Source organism: Rhinoraja longicauda, chromosome 11 (genome assembly GCF_053455715.1).
Source record: "Rhinoraja longicauda isolate Sanriku21f chromosome 11, sRhiLon1.1, whole genome shotgun sequence".
NCBI lineage: Eukaryota > Metazoa > Chordata > Chondrichthyes > Rajiformes > Arhynchobatidae > Rhinoraja > Rhinoraja longicauda.
In genome coordinates this window covers 57,406,223-57,433,026 of record NC_135963.1, presented here as the reverse complement: position 1 = coordinate 57,433,026, position 26,804 = coordinate 57,406,223, and the positions used below count along the sequence as shown (strand labels likewise).

At 45.2% G+C, this 26,804-nt stretch overlaps 1 protein-coding gene across 2 annotated transcripts; it reads left to right on the top strand.

Moving 5' to 3' along the window:
• Window positions 1–26,804, top strand: tada1 (transcriptional adaptor 1). Of its 2 annotated transcripts, none has more exons than XM_078408060.1 (8): window positions 1–104; window positions 5,854–5,945; window positions 9,547–9,612; window positions 10,948–11,045; window positions 12,442–12,651; window positions 17,783–17,934; window positions 21,191–21,353; window positions 25,168–26,804. In XM_078408060.1, the coding sequence occupies exons 1-8, from the start codon at window positions 31–33 to the stop codon at window positions 25,315–25,317; spliced, it is 1,005 nt and encodes a 334-aa protein (XP_078264186.1). In that variant the 5' UTR covers window positions 1–30; the 3' UTR covers window positions 25,318–26,804. The 2 variants fall into 2 exon arrangements, with proteins under 2 accessions (XP_078264186.1, XP_078264187.1); XM_078408061.1 differs by lacking the exon at window positions 1–104 and adding an exon at window positions 1,295–1,368.

Below are 26,804 nucleotides of genomic sequence, written 5' to 3'. Positions count from 1 at the left end.
GCGGCGGCGACGCGGGGAGGAGGAGGGAAGATGGCGACTCAGGTCAGCGAACTGGAGGCGGCGAAGAAAACCCTGACGGAGGCGCTGGGGGAGAACGTGAAGCAGTGAGTGGCGGCGGGGGAGGCCGGGGCCGGGGCCGGGGATGCGCGAATGTGATCACTGCACTGGGGAGGGTTGGGAGCGGCCGGGGGGAAGAGGGGGAGGAGCGAAGAGAGGGATGGGAGGGGGAAGTGTGGGGGGGTTGGGACTGGAGGGATGGAGGGGGAGGGATGGGAGAGGGGGGGGGGGTGAAGTTGGGGTAGAGGGAGGAGTCGGGGAGAGGAGGGAGAGGAAGAGGAAGAGGATAGGGTGGAGAGCGCGAGGAAAGGAGGAGTGAGACTGGGATAGAGAGAGGGGAGTAGATGGAGGGAGAATGGGTTGGGGTGAGGGGGTGGAGGGTGGGGGAAGTGGAGACGGAGGCAGGAAGGGATAGTGGGAGGAATGAGGAAAGGGTGAAGTGGGCAAATGGGTGAGTGAGTAGGGTGGAATGGGAGGGGTGAGAGAGTGGGTTAGAAGTAAGGTGACAGAAGGGAGGAGTAGTGCTGAGGGAATGGATGGAGGGTGGGTGGGAAGGGGTTGGGGAAGTGTGGAAGGTGGTGGGAAAGGGGTAGTGGGAGAGGTAGGTAATAGAGGAGGAGAAGGAGGAGTAAGGTTGGGCAGGGAATGTAGCAGGGGGGTAGAAGGAGTTAGGAGGGCATAGAAGGAGTAGGATGAAAGGATGGAAAGGGAGGAATAGGTTAGGGGATAGTGGGAGAGGAAGGAGATGCCGGCCAAAGGGTGGAGGGGTTAGACGGAGCGCCGAAGGAGGAAAGGGGGGTGGAGTGTGTGATGGGGACCTGAGAGGGGTAGATGGGGAGGAACAGGTATGGGTAGAGGTGGGGTAAAGATGTTATGGGGAGTGGGGTTAGAGAGAGGAAGGGGCAGTGGGAGGGGTAGCGAGGGGGGATCCACTCCAGTTCTGAGGTGGCTGATGAGGCCACTAACTGCTCCCCAGGTAGGGTGGGTGGGTAGTTTGTCGGCTGGTGTTGTGAACACCATCCCGATTGCTTCTCGATTTCGAGAGGCCGTTGACCAGTGGTTCCCAGGACTCATTGGCCTGGGAATGTTGGGTTGCTTCAAAGACCCTTTGAGAACATCCATGAATCTTTGCTTTTTAATTGCCTACCGTGTTAGAACTCTCAATAGTATGTTTTCAAGTTGGAGGGATGGGAGGCTGGGTTTGTATGATAAACTTTGCTGTGATCATAGCTCTCTGCAATTTCTTGCTGTCTTGGGCAGAGCAACAAGCATTGATGTGTCCAGCTAGAATGCTTCCTGTAATAGAAATTGGTAAGAGTCATTGGAGATGTGCCGGATTTTACTTAGCCTTCTGAAGACGTAAAGGCATTAGTGCTTTCTTGGCTCTAGCACCAATGTGATTGGATTAGGCCACATTTACAAATAGAAACTTGAAGATCTTGACCATCTCCACTTCAGCACCATTGATAGAGCCAAGAGGGTGTACTGCGCTCTGCTTCCTGAAGTTGACGACCAGCTTCATTTTGCTGACATGGAGGGAGAGGTTGTGTGTAGGTGGGAACTGCAGATGCTGGTTTAAACCGCAGATAGACACAAAAAGCTGAAGGAACTCAGCGGGTCAGACAGCATCTCTGGAGAAAAGTAATAGGTGACGTTTCAGGTCGGGTCTCGACTCGAAACGTCTCCTATTCCTTTTCTCCAGGGATGGTGTCTGACCCGCTGAGTTACTCTAGCTTTTTGTGTCTATCTTGATGGAGAGGTTGTTAGCTTGACACTACGCTACCAAGCCCTGTATCTCCATCTTGTACTCTGCTTCTTCATTGTTTGCGATAAGTTCATAAGTTGTAGGAGCAGAATTCGGCCCATCAAGTCCACTCCGCCATTCAGTCATGGCTGATCTATCTTTCCCTCTCAACCCCCTTCTGCCTTCTTCCCATAACCCCTGACACCCGCACTAATCAAGAACCAATGAATATCCATTGACTTGGCCTCCACAGCTGTCTGTGGCAATGAATTCCACAGTTTCTCTGGTACACTGTCAAGTCAAGTCAATTTTATTTGTATAGCACATTTAAAAACAACCCACGTTGACCAAAGTGCTGTACATCTGATTAGGTACTAAGGAAAAAAATGAAACATACAGTAGCACGCAAACAGTTCACAGCGCCTCCTCAATGAGCCTCAAATGCTAGGGAGTAGAAATAGGTTTTGAGCCTGGACTTAAAGGAGTCGATGGAGGGGGCAGTTCTGATGGGGAGAGGGATGCTGTTCCACAGTCTAGGAGCTGCAACCGCAAAAGCGCGGTCACCCCTGAGCTTAAGCCTAGACCGCGGGATAGTGAGTAGCCCCAAGTCAGCCGACCTGAGGGACCTGGAGTTAGAGAGGGGGGTTAGAAGATTTTTGATGTAGGGGGGGGGAATGTCCATTTAGGGCTTTATACGTGAATAGGAAGAGCTTGAAGTTGATTCTGTACCGTACAGGGAGCCAGTGGAGAGAGGCCAGAATCGGGGTGATGTGGTCCCTTTTACGGGTACCCGTCAGGAGTCTCGCTGCAGCGTTTTGGACCAGTTGCAGGCGGGACAGGGAAGATTGGCTGATAACAGTGTATAGGGAGTTGCAGTAGTGTAGGCGGGAGGAAATGAAGCGTGAATGATTTTTTCTGTGTCTCATTGTAGATATGATTCAAGCTGTGTAACATTGTAGATATGATTCAAGCTGACAATAGCTACACAAAAGTAAGTGGTATAGGCCACATCGTTTGTTCGTGAAGTGCAAAATTAACTCCCTAGTCACAAAGTTGCCACAAAAATGTTTATAATCACATCAGTGATCACGGTGGTCAAATTAACAGCAGAGATATGACGTTGTCCAGATGGAAGAAAATGAGACACATCGTACATGGAGAACAAAAATCTTGTTATTTCCCGGCAACAGAGACCTGTGGCTTTGATTAGGTTGCCATGTGAATATGCGGAAAGCAAGGTCTTCTATTGACCTAATTAATTAAAATTCTGATATTCGTCTCACAAATGCATTAAGCAACCACATTCTTGTGGGGGGAAAATCCCAAGCCTTGCATGCAGTGGTCGGATGTCGTGGGATAATGTGGCTTGTTATTGCGCAAATGGAACAAGCATGATGCAGAAGCATGCAGCTGTGGCCTCAAGTCTAACACCACAAGGCACAACACGGCCTGCAGGGGGGGGGGGAAGCTCCGAGCTCGGCCCCGAGTTGAGTCGTGGAGGAGGGAGCCGCTGGTGACAACGGACGCGAGGAGAGGGACCGGGGCATTGCCTCCAGGGCTTTCAAGGTCGGCTGCAGGAGGCATTCCCGGGACACAGGCGGTCGGGCGTGGAGAGGGACGTCGGTTCACGGGCTGAGCCGGTCAAGGGCGATGGAGGAGGCCCTGCAGCAGCCTGGGGCTTACCTGGATTGGGAGCTGCTCCAGTACATCCAGTGCGTGGACTGGACTTTAGACTTTTGTAAATGGCGCCAAAAATATGGCGACTCGTGCATGAGTGAGTGATGCAAAAATAATTTCACTGTGCAGTGCACGCGTGGCAATAAAACATCATTGAGGAGCCATTTTATTTTCCATAGCATTTCAGGAGGGCATTGAAAGAATCCCCTTGGACAATATCCACTCCCTGATAAACACATCAAATTAAAATCACACAAGCCCATTGGCCTCCAGAATGAGAAATACTTTGTGACTTTTCTGCTGATTTCAAATCAGAGTTGAGAACACGCTATGCTTTAAATTCTGAGCCATGTCCTTTTTGTCACGGTCTCTTGCTTCTGGAGGCATTTTTGAAATAAACACCTATAATTTCCTAATTAGGGGACTTAAATAACAGGAGAGGGGAAATTTAGTGCTAAAGTAAATTTTTCAATGAGTACAAAATGAGGTTGGTCTTAGACAACATTAAAAAAATTGATAATATTGGACTTCACAACGTCAATTGAGAATATTTGCCACGGGATCTATTTATAAACCAGTTTCTGCATTGATGTTTAGTATCCTTCTATGTTATCTTTGATCTTTCTTCTAACTCCTCCAGTGCCTTCCCTCCATTACCCAACCTGATGGAGTTGGTTCCACATTGATCAGGTTGTATTTTGAGTTTCTTACAGCCAGGGGAGTTGTTCTAGGAAACCCCCAGGATTATCCTAGGCTCTCCTTTTCTCACACGTGTTGCCCTTGGTTACACAACCTGCAGATCTGGGCGTTACCTCCAACACGTCTACTGATGAGGTCCAGCTCCATCTTTCCAGCCATCCACGCACAGAGTGTTGGTCTGTTATCCAGTATTGAAAGGACTGCAATTTCTTCCAATTAAAATGTAATTTAATCGGTAGAGTCTCTGCCTCACATCGCCAGAGACCCGGGTTCGATCCTGACTACGAGTTCATTTTGGTATGGAGTTTGTATGTTCTTCCTGTGACCAAGTGGGTTTTTTCCCCGAGTGCTCCGGTTTCCTCCCACACTACAAAGATGTGCAGGTTTGTAGGTTAATTGGCTGCTGTAAATTCATAAGTGATAGGAGCAGAATTAGGCCATTCGGCCCATCAAGTCTACTCCACCATTCAATCATGGCCGATGTATCTTTCCCTTGCAACCGCATTCTCTTGCCTTCTCCCCAGACGCCCACACTAATCAAGACTCTATCTAACTCTGCCGTAAAAGTACCCAATTGACTTGGCCGCTACAACCTTCTGTGGCAACGAATTCCCCAGATTCACCACCTATTGTCCCTAATCTGTAGCATAGAACCCGTGTACGGGGATCGTTGGTCGGCACAGACTCGGTGGGTTGAAGGGCCTGTTTCCATGCTGCATCTCTTAGAAAACAATGCAACCCACTATTTTGGCTTCATACAGAATTTCAACACTTACCAGTAATTGCCTGACACTTGGTGAATCACAGTTCACAACCTCTTCACCTTAGCTGATCCCCTTGCTTGAGCTTCCAGCTCTTCATCCTCCCCAATTCAAAGGATCAGTCTCCATTCATGTTTGCCCTTCTCCTTATTGATTTTAGGTGATCCAAGACCTGTTGAAATTAAAGAAGAAAACTCTCATTCTTGTCATAAAATTCCCTTTCCAATTGCTGCAAAGTGTTAATAACCGTCCAAGTCATCTTACCCACAAAAATATTCATCTGGCATTTTCCCTCCATCCAATAGCTAGCCTCACGATCGGCAGCCGTGGATCAGTTGCTGAGGCAACTCTGGTTCTTAATTCCTCTATCCTGGGAAATAAGCACTGTGTACTCACCTCATTCACCCTCACTTTTCATACACCAGGACCCCCCAGCCTCCTGCGCTCCAAGGAATAAATTCCGAGCTTACCCATTCTCTCCCCACAAGTCCTGGCAACATCATTACATTACCTCTGACTTTAAAGATCCAGCATGGAAAGGGGCCCCTTCGGCCCACCAAGTCAGGGCCGACCAGTACACTATCACTATCCTCCACACACCAGGGGCAATTTTTACTGAAGCCAATTAACGTACAAATCTGCATGTCTTTGGAGAGGAGGGTGGAAACTGGATCCCACGTGGTCACAGGGAGAAGGTGCAAACTCCGTGCAGACAGCACCCATAGTCAGGATGGAATCCGGGTCCCTGGTGCTGTGAGGCAGCAACTCTACCCCTGCACCACTGTACCACCCATGCAATGTCGTGTAATACTGTGCATTGTGACATTCCTGTACATTAAAGGCACCATATAAAAGTCATTTATTGAAGCTGCTTGGTAAACAATTCTCATCTCCAGTTTTTTAAACATTTTTCAGATACTGGGCAAACATGAAACTTTGGTTCAAGCAAAAGATCAGTAAAGAGGAGTTCAATTTGGAAGCCAGGAGGCTCCTTACTCATGATAATGGTAAGATATATGATTGTTTATTTCCTTTACCGTTGAGATATATCTGTACACTTTTTAACTGACAACAATGAGGTGACTTTGTACTCGGCAACTTGTCCTAGACCAGCCACGTCAAAGCAATGGCCAAGAAAGCACACCACTCCCTCTGCTTCCCTCAAAGCCTTAGCACGTTCGACATGTCCCCAACAACTCTCACCAACTTCACCAGATGCACCATAGAAAGCATTTTATCAATGCTTGTATTCCCTCATGCAACCTTCATTTTGTATTCATTCAAAATGTATCGAGGGTGCTTCACAGCACGGTTTGGGAACAGCTCCATCCAAGAGAGCAAGAAACTGCAGAGAGCTGAAGACACAGCTCAGAACATCACACAAACCAACCTTCCCTCCATTGACTCCATGTATACTTTACACTACCTCAGCAATGACACCAGCATAATCAAGGTCGAGTCTCACCCCAGCCATTCCTTCTACTCTCCTCTCCGATCTGGCAAGAAGTAGAGAAGTGTGATCTTGAGATTCATTTGGAATAGCAAATAACCAAGAATAAAACTAACAACACTTCAACTGCCAAAAGGCAAGGGGGGAATGGCTTTACCAAATCTGAGGGAATATTTTCAATCAGCTCAACTCAGACCTCTGGCTTGTTGATGTAGACCTGATTATGAGTCTCAATGGAAAGAAATGGAAAGGGAGGTACAGGGTTACCAGACCCAGATTTTGGTGGGAGACAAATATCTGAGAGGGGCTTTGAGACATGCTATGGATCCAATAGTAGCATTTACGTGAGAAATATGGAATATTATAGTTTAAAAAATACAAATTAAAAAGAGGGGTTCACGCATTGAAGTGGTTCGCATGTGACTCAATGTTTTAGCCAGGGGTGTATAATTCAAGATTCAAAGAATGGGCACAAAAAGGCATAACGGTTTCAGAAAATGGCGAGTTTATGAGCGTCCAAGATTTAACGGCAAAGTATGGTCTCGAAAACAAAGATTTTTTTAGATACTTGCAATTAAGAGACTACTTTACAAAAGAGATAAGGCCGGAACTCGATGAAACTTCAAATAATGTGGTTGAGGTGATTGTGGATGCATACAAACAGAAGGGGTCTCGGGTCATCTCTGCTTTCCACCAAGCTCTGGTAGGAAGCAGGGGGGAATCATCGCACTACGTAAAAACAAAATGGGAAGCAGAGTTAAAGATTCAAATAACAGAAGAAAAATGGTATCAAATGTGTGAGACACAATGCACATCCACAAACTCACTAGTATGGAGGGAATCTCGCTGGAAGAATTTAACTCGCTTTTTTATAACACCCAAAATAACTTGCTGCACAACAACACTGTTGGAGGCTGTGCGGGAGTATGGAGGCTGACCACTTGCATCTTTTCTGGAACTGTGCAAAGATAAGGCCATACTGGGAAAATGTTAACGCGGTTGTTAAAAATATCTTGGGTTATAAAATCCCAAATACCTGCCCTGTGATGTATCTGGGGTGCATTAAAGATATTGTGAAGACAGAAGATATCAAAGACACTTGCAGCAAGTAAGAAGGCCGTTACCAGGCAGTGGCTTAATGAAAAAAGTCCGAAACAGGAACAGTGGCTAGAAATTGTGCGAGACATCTTTACTATGGAGAAACTGACATATCTCTTGAGAGTCAAGGAGAATTCATTTGAGAAGATCCGGGAGAAATGGATCGTTTATTTGAGCCATGACGCCAATAAGACAAATGCCTAGCTAGATATTGAAAGATTGTGTTATATAGAACTAGATGGTATGTTTGTGTGAATATTGAAATATCTCCAGATTACCAATCATTGTTACTTTTTTATTTTTTATTTGGTAAGTGTACCACACTGTCTTATTCTAATTTTTGGGGGTTTTTGTTGTTGTTTTTCTTATTTTATTTATGTTGATGGTGTTGTACTGTTTTGTATATATCGATGTGAAAAATCGATTAAAATGTAAGTGAAAAAAAAGAAGTTTGAAAATGCACACCTCCAGATTCAGGGACAGATGCAGGGGGAGGCCATTTGGCCCTTCCAGCCAGCGCCATTACCAGGCAACTGAACCATCCTATCACCAACTAGAAAGCGGTCCTAAGATACTATCTACCTCATTGGAGACCCTCAGATTACCTTTACTCGGACGTTACTGGACATTCTCGTGCACTAAATGTTATTTCCTTTATCATGTACCTACACTGGATGGCTGGATTGTAATCATGTATTATCTTTCCACTGACTGTTTAGCACGCACTAAAAGCTATTCGGTACTCGGTACACCTAAGCTAGAATATTTTCTAAGGGAACCAGGTGACACCCCAATTTCCCTCCGGGGATGAATAAAGTTTTAGTGTATCGTATCGTAATACAGTAACTTAAATCAGCTGGAGTAAACGTGATGAACAGCCCACCCGACTGATGAGGTCTGTTCTCTCTACGTTGAATGTGGGGTACACTGTGAAATGTATTTAGCTAATGTTCAGTTAAACCATCTGATATTTTGGGATAGTTTAGGTCAACATTGTCGATCGTGAAGGAAAATAACTGCAGATGCTGATACAAATCGAAGGTATCACAAATTGCTGGAGTAACTCAGCGGGTCGGGCAGCATCTAGGAGAGAGGAAATGGGTGACGTTTCGGGTCGAGACCCTTCTTCAGACTGATGTCGGGGGGGTGGGACAAAGGAAGGATATAGGTGGAGACAGGAAGACAGTGGGAGAACTGGGAAGGGGAGGGGGAAAGAGGGACAGAGGAGCTATCTAAAGTTGGAGAAGTCAATGTTCATACTGCTGGGCTGCAAGCTGCCCAAGTGAAATATGAGGTGCTGTTCCTCCAATTTCCGGTGGGCCTCACTATGGCACTGGAGGAGGCCCATGACAGAAAGGTCAGACTGGGAGGGGGAGTTGAGGTTGATCCTCACCGGGAGATCAGGTGGTTAAGGCGAACTGAGCGAAGGTGTTGAGCGAAACGATCGCCGAGCCTGCGTTTGGTTTCGCCGATGTAAAGAAGTTGACATCAAGAGCAACGGATACAATAGATGAGGTTGGAGGAGGTGCAGGTGAACCTCTGTCTCACCTGAAAAGACTGTTTGGGTCCTTGGATGGAGTTGAGGGGGGAGGTAAAGGGACAGGTGTTGCATCTCCTGCGGTTGCTGGGGAAATTGCCCGGGGATGGGGTGGTTTGGGTAGGAAGCAATGAGTGGACCAGGGAGTCACGGAGGGAACGGTCTCTGCGGAACGCAGAAAGGGGAGGGGATGGGAAGATGTGGCCAGTAGTGGGGTCCCGTTGTAGGTAACGGAAATGTTGGAGGATATTGTCGATCGTGGGGCTAGATGTAGCAAGGACAGTCTCACTGCAGCCAAATCCCTAGATGATTGGAGAAAATAGACTCAGTAATAACTTTTTTAATTGAATTAGATTTGCACATGAAAAGCAAATAATTTTGAGTCAGCTGGGAAAAGTGATGGGGTTGCTCCTTTTTTTTGCATTGACAACCTTTTTGGTCTTGGATGACCACAGACTTGGTTCTAAACTACGGTGGATTCAGCATGAAATTACTAACGGTAAAACTCTTTTTTGTTTTGCAGTGCATTCTCACAATGACTTCTTGCTTGCGATCCTCACGAGATGTCAGATTATGGTTTCAGCTCCAGGTAAATGAGATTGTAATACTTTGTGCAAAAATACCCAATCCTTATCTGTTTTAGTGCTTCTAACTCCTGCCGTGTCCTTATCCATCTGCTTACGGACTTCTGTCTTGTAATTGAGATGTGGGAATTAAAATTCTCATCGACCTTTTCAAGTCCCTCCCTGTTATTGCTCTTCTCTATTCTTCGACCTTTACATTTGTAACTCCTCTGATTCTGGCCTTCTCATTTTGCTGTGATCTTATGTTGCTTACAAAATTATGCATGAACATTTCCCACATTATTTAATAAAATGGAGGAAAGCCCTTCTGCCCTGCTCCTGTGCTATAGGGTGGAGACTGAGAATGAGTGAATGATATAAGTGGTATTGTTAGCTGACGGAACAGGGTAAAGGCAAGTGAATATCAATAGGTATATCTGGGAGATGTAACAACGATCAGTCTGAAGAAGGGTCCCGACCTGAAATGTCACCTATCCATGTTCTCCACAGATGTTGCCTGAGCTGCTGAGTTACTCTGGCAGTGTGTCCCTTTTTTGTTAAACCAGCAAGTGCATTTCCTTGTTTCTACTTCTGTTTCCACTAGCCATTACTCTGTCCTGTCAGCTGACACCTGCACACGTATCATTCAATCATCCCAGTCTCCACCCTTCATGTGATAGGAGCAGAACTTGGGTCATTCGGCTCGACAAGTTTACTCCGATCGTGGCTGATCTATCTCTCCCTCCTCACCCCATTCTCCTGCCTTCTCCCCAGAACCCCTGATACCTGTACTAATCAAGAATCGATCTATCTCTGCCTTAAAACGATCTATTGACTTGGCCTCCACAGCCTTCTGTGACAATGAATTCTATAGATTCACCACCCTCTGACTAAAGACATTCCTTCTCATCTCCTTCCTAAAGGAACGTCCTTTAATTCTGAGGCAATGACCTCTGGAACTAGACTCTCCCACCAGTGAAAACATCCTCTCCACATCCACTCTATTCAGGCTTTTCTCTATTCGGTAAGTTTCAATGAGGTGTCCCCCCCCCCACTCATCCTTCTAAATTCCAGTGAATAGAGGCCCAGTGCCATTAAACACTCATCATTTGCTAACCTGTCACCCTATTTCACAGGAGCAGTGTTGCGGAACTCTCCTCCATTTTATTAAATCATGTGGGGAATGTGGCGCGCACCATGCATTTTGTTCACGTTAAACTGCCTTGAACTGATAGACAGCTGCTGTTAAATGTCGTGTGCGACCCGCAGGATAAATGTTATCAATTGCATTCGCAAAGACTACGAGTGACTCTTTAGAAATGAAGCCAACTCATACTGCCTTTGTACTGTTCACGTTACAGAAGGCACGTCCTCTCTACTCTGGAACAGTCAATCGGCTGCTAAACCCGGTAAACCTAAAAGCAAAAAAAAGTTCCCATCCCTCCGGGCAAAGTTTGAAGTGAGTTACTTTCAAGCAGACGATTCTTCTTCTTTTGGCTACTTGCTGAGCTCGTTTTGGAAGGCGTTTTGGTAAAATTATTTTAGTTTCACGCAATTAAAAAGAACAAACTAAAGGTCTCCTGATACTCCGTGGATGAATAATGATGTAATGTTGTCAGCGTGGGCAAGTTGGGCCTGTTACCAGGCTGTATGACTGTAAAGGGATGATTGAGAGCAAAAAGAAGCATGCAATGGAAGCAGGCATTATTATATTTTAATTTGCATTGTGTTACCATTTAACAATAGACAATAGGTACAGGAGGAGGCCATTCGGCCCTTCGAGCCAGCACCGCCATTCAATGTGATCATGGCTGATCATTCTGAATCAGTACCCCGTTCCTGCCTTCTCCCCATACCCCCTGACTCCGCTATCCTTAAGAGCTCTATCTAGCTCTTTCTTGAATGCATTCAGAGAATTGGCCTCCACTGCCTTCTGAGGCAGAGAATTCCACAGATTCACAACTCTCTGACTGAAAAAGTTTTTCCTCATCTCAGTTCTAAATGGCCTACCCCTTAACAATGATCACTAAACAAAAATCTTTGCAGTTTAAATATTAAAAGCAGCACATTGTAGTCACCCGGCATATCTCCATCTCGAGTATGTAGTTGGCTGTATTTGGTTTTAATAAGGGTTCCAGGCCTGGAGGATGGGGAAGACAAAAGATCTTATTAATCAACTTAATGTGTTTATGGAGGTGTTCTTGTTGTAATGCGTTTTGGTTAGTTAGTTTTGGTTAACTTGTTTTTTCCCCAATTATTTACATCAACGTTTTAAATAACTAGAACAGGGTGGACTTGTTGGGCCTGCATTGGTCTAGCACCCTTCCCCTCCCCCACTCCCCCCCTTCCCCACCCCCCCCCTTCCCCACCCCCCCCCTTCCCCACCCCCCCCAACTCACCCACTCCATGTGCCCTCAACCCCCCCTTATCCCCACCTCCTCCCCTCCCCCATTCCCCCCCTCTCCCTCCCCCCAACTCACCCTCTCCATGCGCCCTCAACCCCCCCCTATCCCCACCTCCTCCCCTCCCCCCCACACACACACACAACCCCCCCCCCCCCCCTCCTACCTACACCTCCCCAGGTCAGTATACGTGGGCAGTTACCCAGATCCAGCAACTTTCAGCCAAATATTGCCCTGGTCCATCTACAATGGAGATAATGTTACAATTGCTTGTAAATAGCAAATTTGGAATAACATTGTACTTGATTGTTTTTTGTGAAGTTAATGCCAGGATCACACATCCCATTTATTTTCAGTAGATTGTGCGTGTGTAAACATATAATGTAATTTAGCAATCCGATAGTTTTCATATTTCATGAAGCTGTTTGCTGAGGTGTTTGCATCTTCCTCCAGCATCGTTTTCAAGCACAGAACCCTTTATCAGGGGCACAGCACTTTGTGGTGAAGGATCCCCAAGAGGAGGATGATGTGAAGTTTTGCACCCACACCATGGTGCTTCCCACAAGAGGGCAATTAGAAGGCCGGATGTTTGTAACAGCATTTGAATGTGGGTTGGATAATGTTTCTGAAGATGCGGTGGCAGCAGTGGTGCATGCATTGGAGGTACTGCATTCATGTTCAGTTTTATTTCATTACAGACATATTTAGGTTCTTGTTCATTTAACCCGAGTTGCATCCTGCATCATCATCTTCAGCATCTGCTTCATTACTTCAGCATCATCTGTCCCATGTACCAGCAGTGAAGCTGGGCAGCACAGTGGTGCAGCGGTAGAGTTGCTGCCTGACAGCGCCAGAGACCCAGGTTCCATCTTGACCACAGGTGTTGTCGGTACAGTTTGTACATTCTCCCCGTGACCGCGTGGGCTTTCTCCGGGTGCCCCAGTTTCCTCCTACACTCCAAAGACGTACATGTTTGTAGGTTTACTTGGCTTCTGTAAATTATCGCTAGTGTGTAGGATAGTGTTCGTGTATGGAGTGATTGCTGGTCAATGTGGACTCGGTGGGCAAAATGGCCTGTTTCTGTGTTGTACCTCTAAACTAAATGTTGGCCTTCATAACAAGAGGAGTTGAGTATAGGAGCAAAGAGGTCCTTCTGCAGTTGTACAGGGCCCTAGTGAGACCGCACCTGGAGTACTGTGTGCAGTTTTGGTCTCCAAATTTGAGGAAGGATATTCTTGCTATTGAGAGTGTGCAGCGTAAGTTTACTAGGTTAATTCCTGGAATGGCGGGACTGTCATATGTTGAAAGACTGGAGCGACTAGGCTTGTATACACTGGAATTTAGAAGGATGAGAGGAGATCTTATCGAAACGTTGGACACGTTAGAGGCAGGAAACATGTTCCCAATGTTGGGGGAGTCCAGAACAAGGGGCCACAGTTTAAGAATAAGGGGTAGGCCGTTTAGAACTGAGATGAGGAAAAACTTTTTCAGTCAGAGAGTTATGAATCTGTGGAATTCTCTGCCTCAGAAGGCAGTGGAGGCCAATTCTCTGAATGCATTCAAGAGAGAGCTGGATAGAGCTCTTAAGGATAGCGGAGTCAGGGGGTATGGGGAGAAGGCAGGAACGGGGTACTGATTGAGAATGATCAGCCATGATCACATTGAATGGCGGTGCTGGCTCGAAGGGCCGAATGGCCTCTTCCTGCACCTATTGTCTATTGTCTATAAACTAAATAAATCAATGTTTTCTTCACCTGGATGCTGGGAAGACCAAAGTTATGACTTTAGTTCGCCACCGCAATTTCTTTAAATAGCCATTCCATCCTTCTCCCTGCTAACCATTTGACAGTTAACCTGACTTTTGGGGATGTTGTTACCCTGGTTAAACTGAATTTGTAGGCATGAACTGAAGGTGCTGGTTAAACTGGTTAAACTGAACTTGTAGACAGGAACTGAAGGTGCTGGTTAAACTGGTTAAACTGAACTTGTAGACAGGAACTGAAGGTGCTGGTTAAACTGGTTAAACTGAACTTGGGCTTTGAACTTTATATCCCTGTCATCATTGGCTATATTTTTCTCTAATATTGCCTCACTCCATCTCAACTCATCTCATCTGCTATCTCTTTCTAACTCTTAGACCCGGTATTCCAAACTGTTTCTGGATAAATGGAAACACAAGGAACTGCAGATGCTGGTTTACAAAAAAAGACACAAGGTGTTGGAGTAAATCAGCGGGTCAGGCAGCTTCTCTGGAAAACGGGGGAAATGACGTCTCGGGTCTGAAGAAGGGTCCTATTCGTCACCTATTCATTTTCTCCAGAGATGCTGTCTGAGCACTCCAGCACTCTTTTGGAATAAACTCTGTCTTCTACCCTCTATTATCATCTTCCTAACTTGTACATGATCCAGATAACTCATCAGCTCACTGTCAACCACTTTGATTTGAGTTTAGAAGAATGAAACATACAGAATAGTGAAAGGCTTGGATCGAGTGGATGTGGAGAGGATGTTTCCACTAGTGGGAGAGTCTAGGACCAGAGGTCATAGCCTCAGAATTAAAGGACATTCTTTTAGGAAGGAAATGAGGAGAAATGTCTTTAGTCAGAGGGTGGTGAATCTGTGGAATTCTTTGCCACAGAAGGCTGTGGTCGTCAGTGGATATTTTTAAGGCAGAGATAGACACATTCTTGATTAGAACGGGTGTCAGAGGTTATGGGGAGAAGACAGGAGAATGGGTTAGGAGGGACACAGACCAGCCATGATTGAATGGTGGAGTAGACTTGATAGGCCGAACGGCCTAATTCTACTCCTATCACTTATGGCCATATGATTTAAAAAATCCTCCCCTTGTTGTAATCTCCTTTTTCCAATAATTCTAATGAGCCTTGCAGACTCCTTCAGTTACAGCTTATAGTCATAGAGTCACGGAGTGATACAGTGTGGAAACAGGCCCAACTTGCCCACATCGGCCAATATGTCCCAGCTACAATAGTCCCACGTGCCTGCGTTTGGTCCATATCCCTCCAAACCTGTCCTATCCATGTACCTGTCTAACTGCTTCTTAAACCTCAAATGCCTCCTCTGGCAGCTTGTTCCATACACCCATCACCCTTTGTGTGAAAAAGTTACCCCTCAGATTTCTATTAAATCTTTTCACCTTCACCGTAAACCTATGTCCTCTGGTCCTCGATTCACCTCCTCTGGGCAAGGGAGTTCATTTACCAGATCTATTCCTCTCATGATTTTATACACCTCTATAAGATCCAGGGAATAGAGTCCCAACCTACTCAATCTCTCCCAAAAGCTCAGACCCTTGGGTCCTGGCAACATTCTTGTACATCTTCTCTGTACCCTTTCCAGCTTAACAGTATCTTTCCTATAACGTGGTGCCCAGAACTGAACACAATACTCTAAATATTTGGTCTTTGGTCATCTTCAATTTGAATCACTAAAATGGTAACTGTTACGTATATTAAGTTTCATTTTCCCAGTGCTGTTAAGGCAAGCTTGCACTGATGATACTGCAAGATGTATTGAATAGCTCAGGCCTCAGCTCAAGAGACCCGGGTTTGATCCTGACCTCAGATGCTATCTGTGTGGAGTTTGCACGTTTACCCTGTGATTTTCCACCGGGTGTTCCGGTTTCCTCCCACCTTAGATCTTAGGGATCTGAGATGTGCTGGTTTGTAGGTTATTTGGCCCTCTGTAAATAGCCTCTAGTGTGCAGGGAGTGGATAAGAAAAACATGGAACTAGTGTTAACGGGTGATCGATGATTGGTGTGAACATGGTGGGCCGAAGGGCTTGTTTCCATAATGTATCTCTAAAACTAATGTCCACCAATTTACTTTTGTTAATTACTTCCAGCATGCTTATTGCCGTGATTTCTTGGTGAAAGTGACTTCTTTAGAACTGCTGGGGCTTTTGAAGCTATTATGAGGGGAACACAATATGCATGGTGTGTAGGAAAGCTGTTCCAGGTGTCAACTTCTGTACATCGGCGAGACCAAGCGCAGGCTCGGCGATTGTTTCGCTGAACGCCTCCGCTCAGTCCGCCTTAACCTACCTAATCTCACGGTTGCTCAGCAACTCCCCCTCCCATTCCCAATCTGACCTTTCTCTCCTGGGCCGCCTCCATTGTCAGAGTGAGGCCCAGCACAAATTGGAGGAACAGCACCTCATATTTCACTTGGGCAGCTTACACCCCAGCGGTATGAACATTTACTTCTAACTTCAAATAGCCCCCGCTTTCCCTCTCTCTCCATCCCCTCCCCCTTCCCAGTTCTCCCACCAGTCTTACTGCCTCCGACTACATTCTATCTCTGTCCCGCCCACTCCCCTGACATCAGTCTGAAGAAGGGTCTCGACCTGAAACGTCACCCATTCCTTCTCTCCAGAGATGCTGCCTGACCCGCTGAGTTACTCCAGCATTTTGTGTCTCTAATGTGCATGGTAATAATTCACAGTTACTTACAGAGCAGAGTAATCCCCTTGACAACACAATGGAGTGGGAGAATGCCAAGAGTGCTGTAATCCATAGTGAAATGCTTGCGGGCATTTTGGTACACCGTACTTTATACATGCCATTTGCTATAACGAAAGATAACGTGGCATATTGAAGACTTGCAACCCAAAGAGCCAAAGGCATTTCAGCGAAAATTTGTAAAATGAGCTTTCATACATCAAGGAATTAGTATATATTTAAAAATGTTTTGTACAATTTATTTTTGAATGCTTCTGAATGTCAGGGCAATCAAACGCTTCCCATGTCCTTGACAACAAGAAAAGCTGGAGCGCTGTGTTGCTCGTTATCAGATATTAGGGCGGCACAGTGGTAGAGTTGCTGTCTTACAGCGCCAAAGACCTGGGTTCAATCCTGACTACAGGTGCCGACCAGTAGAAGTTTGTACGTTCTCCCCGTGACCGTGTGGGTTTTCTCCGGGTGCTCTGGTTTCCTTCCACATTCCAATGAGATACAGGTTTGTAGGTTAATTGGCTTCAGTAAAAATTGTAAGTTGTCCCTAGTGTGTAGGATAGTGACACTCTAGGGATCAAACGCTGGTCGACGCGGACTCAGTGGACCGAAGGACCTGTTTCTGCACTGCATCTCAAGTCTAAATCAGAGTTTTATTTAATCTGATTTGTGGGTAGGGTTGTTAAGACTTGCCCACGATGCATGCTGCCACTCTGGGTCCTGTCAGAGCTTGTTTCCCTGCAAGTTGGGGACAGGGATTCCTACCTCAGAGGGAAACACTGGCAGCTTACAAGTTTCAGTTCTGTATCTTTAGTTGCCGATGTAAAATTGATTGTAATCATGTATAGTCTTTTCACTGACTGGATAGCAGGCAACAAAAAAGCTTTTCACAGTACCTCGGTTACATGATAACAAACTAAATTAAACTAAATACGGCTTTGGGAAGATTACAGGACTAGCCCAACTAACACAACACAAAATACGAAGTAAGTAATGTGAAGAAAACTCAATAACATATTCATGTAATAAAGGTACAACATGGAAACTGGCCCTTTGTCTACCAAGTCCACACCGATCATTGATCACCCGTTCACCTTTGTTATCCCACTTTCACATTCACTCTACCAGCTGCCCTCAAAGGGATTTGAGAAAACAAAATCACTGGACCATTTCCTGAAATTGTTTGAATTATTAAAGGACTAGAATGGTTAAAAGTGAACGTGAAAAATCTTCCACATTAACTTTGTTTCCCTTTGCAGAGTCACTACTGTTTTCTAGCATTTTCTGTTTTAATTGCAAAATATTGTCCTACGTCCCCCAGAATCACCTGAAGGACATCCTAACGGCAGTGATATCCAGGAGAAGATCATACCGTTTACGTGACGGCCATTTTAAATATGCGTTTGGAAGTAGTATTAATCCCCAGCCATATTTAAAGAACAGCATTATTGCGTACAACAACATTATTGACTGGTAAGGAATATATCAAATGTATATTGGCATGTTAATTTGTTGAAGAAAATATAAATTGGAAAAAAAAAGAAACTTAACATATATTTAGGTTTAGATTTTTTAGATTTAGAGATACATGTGAGAGAAATCCATAAAGGTTCATTGACATTAATTTGTTGAAGAAAATATAAATAAGAAAAAACACAACTTAATACGTACTTGTGAGTGAAATCCATAATTAATTTGTTGAAGAAAATATAGATAGGAAAGTAAAAGGTGAGAGAAAGCCACAAAAGTTCAATGGTTTTGTCACTGCTCTTAATCTCTGCAGTTATTTTAATCTTGCCATGTAATAATTGTTTTTCCCTCAGTTCATCTGCAATATAAATCGTCGCTGACTCCTCCAGTTGGAGCATAAGGCTTAGGTTTGGAATGCACATCTTTCATTCAGCCACTTTGTGTTTTGCTCCCAGCTTCAGAATCAATTAGACTTTGCGGTCACTTTTGAAATTCAGGGCTTGAAATCGACCTCTGGATTACTTGAGTTACTGGTTCAGGAAGTCAGTAGACAATCCAGTAATTCATCAGGAGTTGAAAGGCCGCTCGCTGACAGACATTTTTGGGGTTTCTGGCGCGGTCCTCGGTTACACCCTCCTCTCAGCTTCCTCCCCTACTCCCTCCCTTCCACTTCTCAGAAGCAAAGGAATTTAATCTGGCATGATATGGGCTGGTACTTTATTAATCACATGCACCGAGTAGTGAAATTCATCTTTGTATACAGTTCACTACAAGTATCACTATATATAAGCACTCAGATACATATTAGATAAGCATCTCAGGTACAGTACAAGTGTATAGCAGTAGTACACTGACAGTACACAGAGTCGCCAGTTTGGCATCATTTTCAAGTCCCAGTTGTTGTAAGTGCAGGGATCTTGACCTGACCATGAAGCTCTGTTGTCCTGGCAGCTTTGCAGGGTCGGCCTGGCCAAGCGTAGCTGTGGTGTCCTCCACCGCTGTCGGCTGCATCCAATCCACATGCTCATTATATCTGCTTTCTGAAGCTGTAGGTGAATCCTACATGTTGCCACATATTGTGCTGCAGTTGTTACTGTTGTTCCCTTTAACTAACCAAATGGCATAATTGAGTTTGACCCATGTGAAATAAGAGTTCATATAAAATTGATGAGCGACATGTCGGTTTGTGGCATATTCACTGATGTATCTAAGCCAGTCTGAAGGCAAATTTAATTATTGCCTCTTTGTGCCGTTTTGTACATGGTTTCCTGCTGTAGGCTGTTTGCTGTTTTGTCTTGTCTATGAATCTTGCCTACTGTGATCGTGTTCGCCAAGATGTTAGCACGCTTCTGTAACTTACAGAAGGGTGGTACAGTGGTAGAGTTGGTGCCTTACAGCGCCAGAGACCCGGGTTCAATCCTAACTGCGGGTGTTGTCTATACACAGGTTTTCCGTTCTCCCTGTGAGCGCATGGGTTTTCATAAGATCATAAGAGATAGGAGTAATCAGGCCATTCGGCCCATCATTTCTACTCTGCCTTCAATCATGGCTGATCGACCTCTCCCTCCTAATCCCATTCTCCTGCCTTCTCCCCATAACCTCTGACACCCGTACTAATCGAGAATCTGTCTCGGCCGTAAATACATCCATTTACTTTGCCTCCACAGCCATCTGTGGCAAAGAATTCCACAGATTCACCACCCTCTGACTAAAGAAATTCCTCCTCATCTCCTCCCTAAAGGAACGTCCTTTAATTCTGAGGCTATGACCTCTAGTCCTAGACTCTCCCACTAGTGGAAACATCTTCTCCACATCCACTCTATCCAGGCCTTTCACTATTCTGTACGTTTCAATGAGGTCCCCCTCATTCTTCTAAACTCCAGCAAATATGGGCCTAGTGCCGTCAAACGCACATCATATGTTAACCTACTCATTCCTGGGATCATTCTTGTGAACCTCCTCTGGACCCTCTCCAGAGCCAGCACATGCTTTGCCGGGTGCTCCAGTTTCCTCTCGCACTCCAAAGGCATGCAGGTTTGTAGGTTAATTGGCTTCTGTAAATTATCCCTAGTATGTAGGATAGCACTAGTGTACGGGTGATTGTGGTCGGCGTGGACTCGGACGGCCTGATTCCACGATGTACCTCTAAACTAAACTTAACATCTATATACTAAAACTCTCTTTGTTATCTTGTTTGTGACTGAACTTCAGCCAAAACGGTACACGATAGCGCGACAATTATAGGCCCACCTTACTCACCATTGTCACTTTAGTGATAATGCAAGTAGTTTTATTGAAATCAGTGTTATATTTTTTGTTATTCACATTTTAAAGTTTAAAAGGAGGGGAGGGGGAGGGGAGGAGGGAGGGAGTGGGGGAGAAGGGGAGAAGGGAGGGGGGGGTTGAGGACGGGGGGGAGGACAGGGTGCTGCACCAATGCAGGAGAGGTTTGGGCCCAACGTTTGTTTGTTTGTTCCTGAACTACAACCAAAACGGTACACGAAAGCGCGACAATTTTAGGCCCGCCTTGCTCACCGTCGTCCCTTTGGTGCTAATGGAAGGAGTTCCATTGAAATCAGTATTATATTTTTTGTTATTCACATTTTAATGTGAATTTTAAAATCTATCACCTAGGGAGGAGGGGGGGGAAGGAAGGGGTGGAGGGAGGGGAAGGAGGATAAGGGTGGTTAAAGGGGATGGAGTGGGGGGGGGGAGGGAGGGAGGGAGGGAGGGGAGGAGGGGCGGATGGAGTGGGGAGGAGGGGAAGGGGGGAGGTGGAGGGGAGGGGGGAGGTGGAGGGGAGGGGGAAGGAGGTTGGTGCGGGGGGAGGAGAGGGTGCTGCACCAATGCAGGAGAGGTTTGGGCCCAACGGGTCCATTTGGTCTAGTTTTAAATTAATTCTCACTGCTCCCTCTCTGTGAATCAGTCTAAAGATGGATCCTGACCTAAAACGTCACCTATCCACATGCTACGATGCTACCTGACCCACTGAGTTACTCCAGATCTTGGTATCTATTTTTTTGAAGCATGGATTGTTTTAATTACTGCTCACATGAATTTTCTGCAGTAAAGTATTTAAAAACATACAATGAACCAATACTAAAAATGAAGGTGCATATATTTGCATTTTCATGTAACGATTGTTATTTTAGTTCATAATGTGCTGATCAACAGGTGATAAGAGCTTGCAACCAAAAACAGTGGGGACGTGTTTGTCCAAAAGAATATGATTTTCTTTATATTTTTTCTTTTGACCTAGCCCCCCTCCGGGTACACCTCTAAATACTGGACCGAACCCTGGTCCCCATATCTCATCAGATGATGCAGAGCAACAAGCAGCCCTCCTTTTAGCCTGCTCTGGTGAAGACATGTTGGCCTCTCTGCCACCAGTGAACATGTATGACCTTCTTGGAGCCCTCCAGGTAAGTTGCCCTGTGCAAACATCGCCCTGGTTTATTGGGTGCAGTTTTCCTTTTGCGGACACAAGTAAATAACCTACTATGAGAAAGCTCCAGAGAGCATGGGATTTAAATGCATGTGCTACTTCTTGCTGGTTTACAGTTTGGCTGCCCTTGGCCATTAGCAGGGCTTTGGACTTTACAGATACAGGGAGGAATCGTGCCGTTCGGCCACCGAGTCCGCGCTGACCAGTGAATCACCCTGTACACGAGCACTATCCTACACACTAGGGACAATTTACAATTTATTTTACCGAAGCCAATTACCTACAAATCTGTACAACTTTGAAGTGTGGGAGAAAACCGGAGCACCCGGACATAGGTCAGAGGTAGAACGTAATAACTCCATACATACAGCGCCCATAGTCAGGATCGAACCCGGGTGTCTTTAATGTTAATCCCCTACACTGTTTCACTTTAGTATTTCTGGACCTAGTCTTCACTCACTTAAACTGAACTACTTCCCTGAGGAATTTCTACTCTGCGTTCTTTCATTAAACCCGCCTCAAAGTCCATTAGTCGATCGAAACTCACCTGCTTTGTAATTTATTGCTCCAAGTACTAAGAGAAATTTGCTCCAAATACTGTCTATGCACTCTGAGTATATTATTGCAGCCACTTTTTTCAATTTGAGTCACCAAATGATCATTGCACTGCACCTTTTATGCAACCCCATTTATTTGTTAATTTGCACCCATTCCTGTGCAGTATTCCGGCCAATGGATTCTTTCCCTTGTTTTTAACCTCCACCCAGTGTGTTCTGAGGAGATCATTTCATTTTGTTAGAGATGCAGCATGGAAACAGGTCCTTCAGCTGATCATTGATCACCAGTTCACACTAGTTCGGTGTTATCCAACTTTCCCATCCACTCCGTACACACCAGGGGGGGCAATTAACCTGCAAACCCGCACATCTTTGGGATGTGGAAGGAAACCGAAGCACACTGAGGCAACCCACATTGTCACAGGGAGAACATGCAAGCTCCACACAGACAGTGCCTGAAGTCAGGATCGAACCCGCTTCTCTGGCGTTATGAGACAGAAGTTTTTAGATATTTCTTTTTAGATTTAGAGGTACAGCGCGGAAACAGGCCCTTCGGCCCACCGAGTCCGCGCCGCCCAGCGATCCCCGCACATTAACACTATCCTACACACACTCGGGACAATAAAAATAAAAAAACATTTTACCCAGTCAATTAACCTACATACCTGTACGTCTTTGGAGTGTGGGAGGAAACCGAAGATCTCGGAGAAAACCCACGCAGGTCACGGGGAGAACATACAAACTCCGTACAGACGGCGCCCGTAGTCAGGATCGAACCTGAGTCTCAGGCGCTGCATTCGCTGTAAGGCAGCAACTCTACCGCTGCGCCACCCGTTCTACCCGCTGTGTCACTTTGCTGCCCTAACTCTCACACTCTACACTCTGTCTGACTGTCACCAATTCCCATCCTCTCTATTCAGTATATTCCCATGGTGAGAGCACCTCACTAACCCTACTATCCATGCACGTCTCGGCATTGTGAATGCTGCTCCATGAATGAGCTGCGAAGTATTAATGAGCTGTGTGGGACTCGCACGCATATTTCCCGTTAATGATTTGTAAATCTGCTGATGTGAATCATATCAGATAAACAGAGCAATTCATGTAAGCAGTTCTGAAAATGCATGTGAAAACATTTTGGATGTGGAAAATCAAAATTTGGCCACGAAAAGTCATGAACTTAAGGTATTAATTATTTTTAGATTTAGATTTAGAGATACAGCACAGAAACAGGCCCTTCGGCCCACTGGGTCCGTGCCGCCCAGCGATCCCCGCACATTAACACTACCCTACACACCCTAGGGACAATTTTTACATTTACCCAGTCAATTAACCTACATCCCTGTACGTCTTTGGAGCGTGGGAGGGAACCGAAGATCTCGGAGAAAACCCACGCAAGTCACGGGGAGAACGTACAAACTCCGTACAGACGGCGCCCGTAGTCGGGATTCCACCTGAGTCTCAGGCGCTGCATTCGCTGTAAGGCAGCAACTCTACCGCTGCGCCACCGTGCTTGGCGGGGAAATTCATGGGATGAATTTAGAAACCGAACAGTATTCATTTACAATCTCTTCAGTAAAGAGGTGCAATTTCTGCAGAGAATGTGTCGTATGAGAATTCAAAACTGAGGAGCAATATATTCAATAACGTTACCAGTGCATTCAACAGTAATGTGAAAATAGAGCCATAGTCATACAGCATGGAAACAGGCCCTTCACCACAAGATAGACACAAATATTCTGGAGTAACTCAGCTGGTCAGGCAGCATCTCTGGGGAAAAGGTGAAATGCTCTTGGGAAATGCTATGTGGAAAGGCTGGAGCAAAGGAATGAGTGACGTTTTGGATCAGAACCCTTCTTCAGACCAAGCTTGTCCATGCTGAGCAAGATATCCCATCTCCGCTTGTCCCACCTGCCCTAGTTTGGCCCATATATCTCTAAAACTTTCCTACGTACCTGTCCTAATGTCTTTTACAGATGTAAAATGTTTAATCTTCCTTAAATATGCCTATTCTTAATCGTTTGGCCTTGTAAACCAACTTGTAATATTCCTGAAATTAGTTGCCCTATATTTTATTTTGTATTCAACTGCAGTAATAAGCAGCTTTGCAGAATGTATTACCCGCTGTTATATTAAATTGACACGGTGGCACAGCGGTAGAGTTGCTGCCTTACAGCGCAAGGGACCCGGGTTCAATCCTGACTACGAGTGCTGTCTGTACGGAGTTTGTACATTCACCCCATGATCTGTGTGGGTTTTCTCCGGGTGTCCCTGTTTCCACCCACACTCCAAAGACATACAGGTTTGTAGGTTAATTGGCTTCTGCAAATTGTCCCTAGTGTGTAGGATGGAAATAGTGTACGGGGTTATCACTGGTTGGTGTGGACTCGGTGGGCCAAAGAGACTGTTTCCACGCTGTAGCTCTAAACTAAAAAAGAGCAGCTCAAGTCGATCACATCAGTTACAGGTCCATAATATCTTTTGGTTCTGTCCTATTAAAATGACATTTTACCTTCAGCTGGAGGAATGTCCAATAAGCACAAAATTAACGGTTTTATAGCATAATGATTTTCTTAAACATTTGATCAGGATTTTGTTCTGAAAGCATCAGAATCTAATTATAGGAACCATTCTGAACAGCACTGAAATTTACCGAATAATGCCTGGATAGAGTGGATGTGGAGAGGTTGTTTCCACTAGGGGGAGAGTCTAGGCCTCAGAATAAAAGGACGTACCTTTAGAAGGGAGATGTGGAGGAATTTCTTTAGTCAGGGGTGGTGAATCTGCGGGATTCATCACCATAGAAGGCTGTGGAGGCCGTCAATGGGTATTTTGAAGGTGGAGATTGACAGATTCTTGATTAGTACGGATGTCGGGGGTTATGGGGAGAAGAAGGAGAATGGGGTTCAGAGGGAAAGATAGATCAGCCGTGATTGAATGGCAGAGTGGATTCTGCTCCAATAACTTATGAAAACATTGTGATTCTGGAATTTGAACTAAAGGTCTTGCGGTATCTATGGAGAGAGAATTCAGTGAGAAAGAAACCAAAAGATGTTAAGGCCCTGTATTTGCTGAAATCACCTTTAGCTGTTTTTTTAAATACAACAGCTGGTAATACATTCTGCCAAATCCAATGAGGAAGAAACTGGTTGATCTGTGTGGATTTTTTTTTTTCTGGTGGGGGCAAATTTACTAAGGGCAAGAAATAATGCTCACAAGTTATTTCCTCTTCAGGTACACAGGGAAGTGATACCGGCGCACACAGTCTACGCCTTGAATATAGAGAGGATATTGGCTCGACTCTGGCACCCGAGCCACGAGGAGCTGGAGCAAGATAAGATTCACCGACAGAGGCTGGCAGCCAAAGAGGGCCTCGTTTGTTGACCGGCCATGGACCGAGTTCTGGAGCTCAGAACCAGCTGCTTAAAAGAATAAGTTAGATCCATCCTCAACCTCCATTTTGTGTCGGTACCATCAATGGATAATCTCCACACTAGCAAGCATTATTGGCAGATATGAGTCTAAACAAATGTAAGGTGTTACTTCAGTTTGACAGTTTTGATAAAATATACACCATAAACATCTTAGAAATGTTCATCCACTGAGGCAGCAACATTGCTGACATATATGCATTACAAACGGTTGGTGAGGCCACACAAGCCTTGAAGCGGTCTACATTTCAGCTTGCCGCTTGTGGTATTGTCTCATCATGTTCTCAAATACCCTATTCATATTTTCATATTTCCCCGCGACAGTACTGTATATAGTTTGCGATCGTTTTAAACGATTGGTTGTCCAAAATCCTTTCCCAAGACTTGTACCAGAACGTACAACATGAACTTGCAAAACCTTGCACGATTGGATCAGCTTTGATGATAATTATCTCCTTTGGCCACCAGAACAATCTCAACCCCTTCTCCCCCCCCCCCCCCCCCACCACAACTTATTTCCTGTTAACTTCTTTTTTCCTACATGCCCATTAGCACACCTGATTCCCCCACCTGCCACCTATTCTGAAGATAATTTTCAGTCGCCAAATAAGCTCACAGAGATGCTGCCTGTCCTGCTGAATTACTTCAGCATTTTGTGTCTGTCTTGGGTCAGTTCCTTCCTACACAAGCTCACATCCTGCTTCGCTTTGGGGATGTGCCAGGAGTCACATGGAGAATGTCACAAACTCCATGCAGACAGATGGAACCCGGGTCACTGGAACAATGAATCAGCTGTATTCCCTGCAGTGACACTGCCACCGTGTGGTAAACTGGTTACCCCACAGAGAGACACAAAATACTGGAGTAACACTGCGGGACAGGCAGCATCTCTGGAGAGAAGAGATGAGTGATGTTTCAGGTCGTTCTCGACCGAAAATGTCACCCATTCTATCCAGAGGTGCTGCCTGTCCCGCTGAGTTACTCCAGCATTTTGTGTCTACCTTCGGAATTGTAGTTCCTTCCTACACATAAACTGGTTACCCACTCTGCTGGAGTAGAGTTTATAATTACACATAAAACAGGTTGAGCAAGAAATAGTCACAAATATTCAAGGACTGTGTAGTTTGCATCTGTGATGAAATAACTTTGCTTGTCAACTTCTAATTCCTCTTTGCTTTTGCTAGTTTTTTCCAGAAACGTTTTAATTGAAAGAAAATATCCTTATCTGGAGTGCATGATTTATCAATGCATTGTAATAACGACATGGAATATGTTTATTTTTGTACGGTAGGAAATTGAGATTTAATCTGTATAATACAAGTGCTTTTTGTATACATGTTTTTTTACATTTTTGTTTTACATGTTTTGTGTATTTATAATTTTATTTTGTAGTTCATGTGGAAAAAAAGCTGTTATCAATTAATTTAAATATCAATAAAG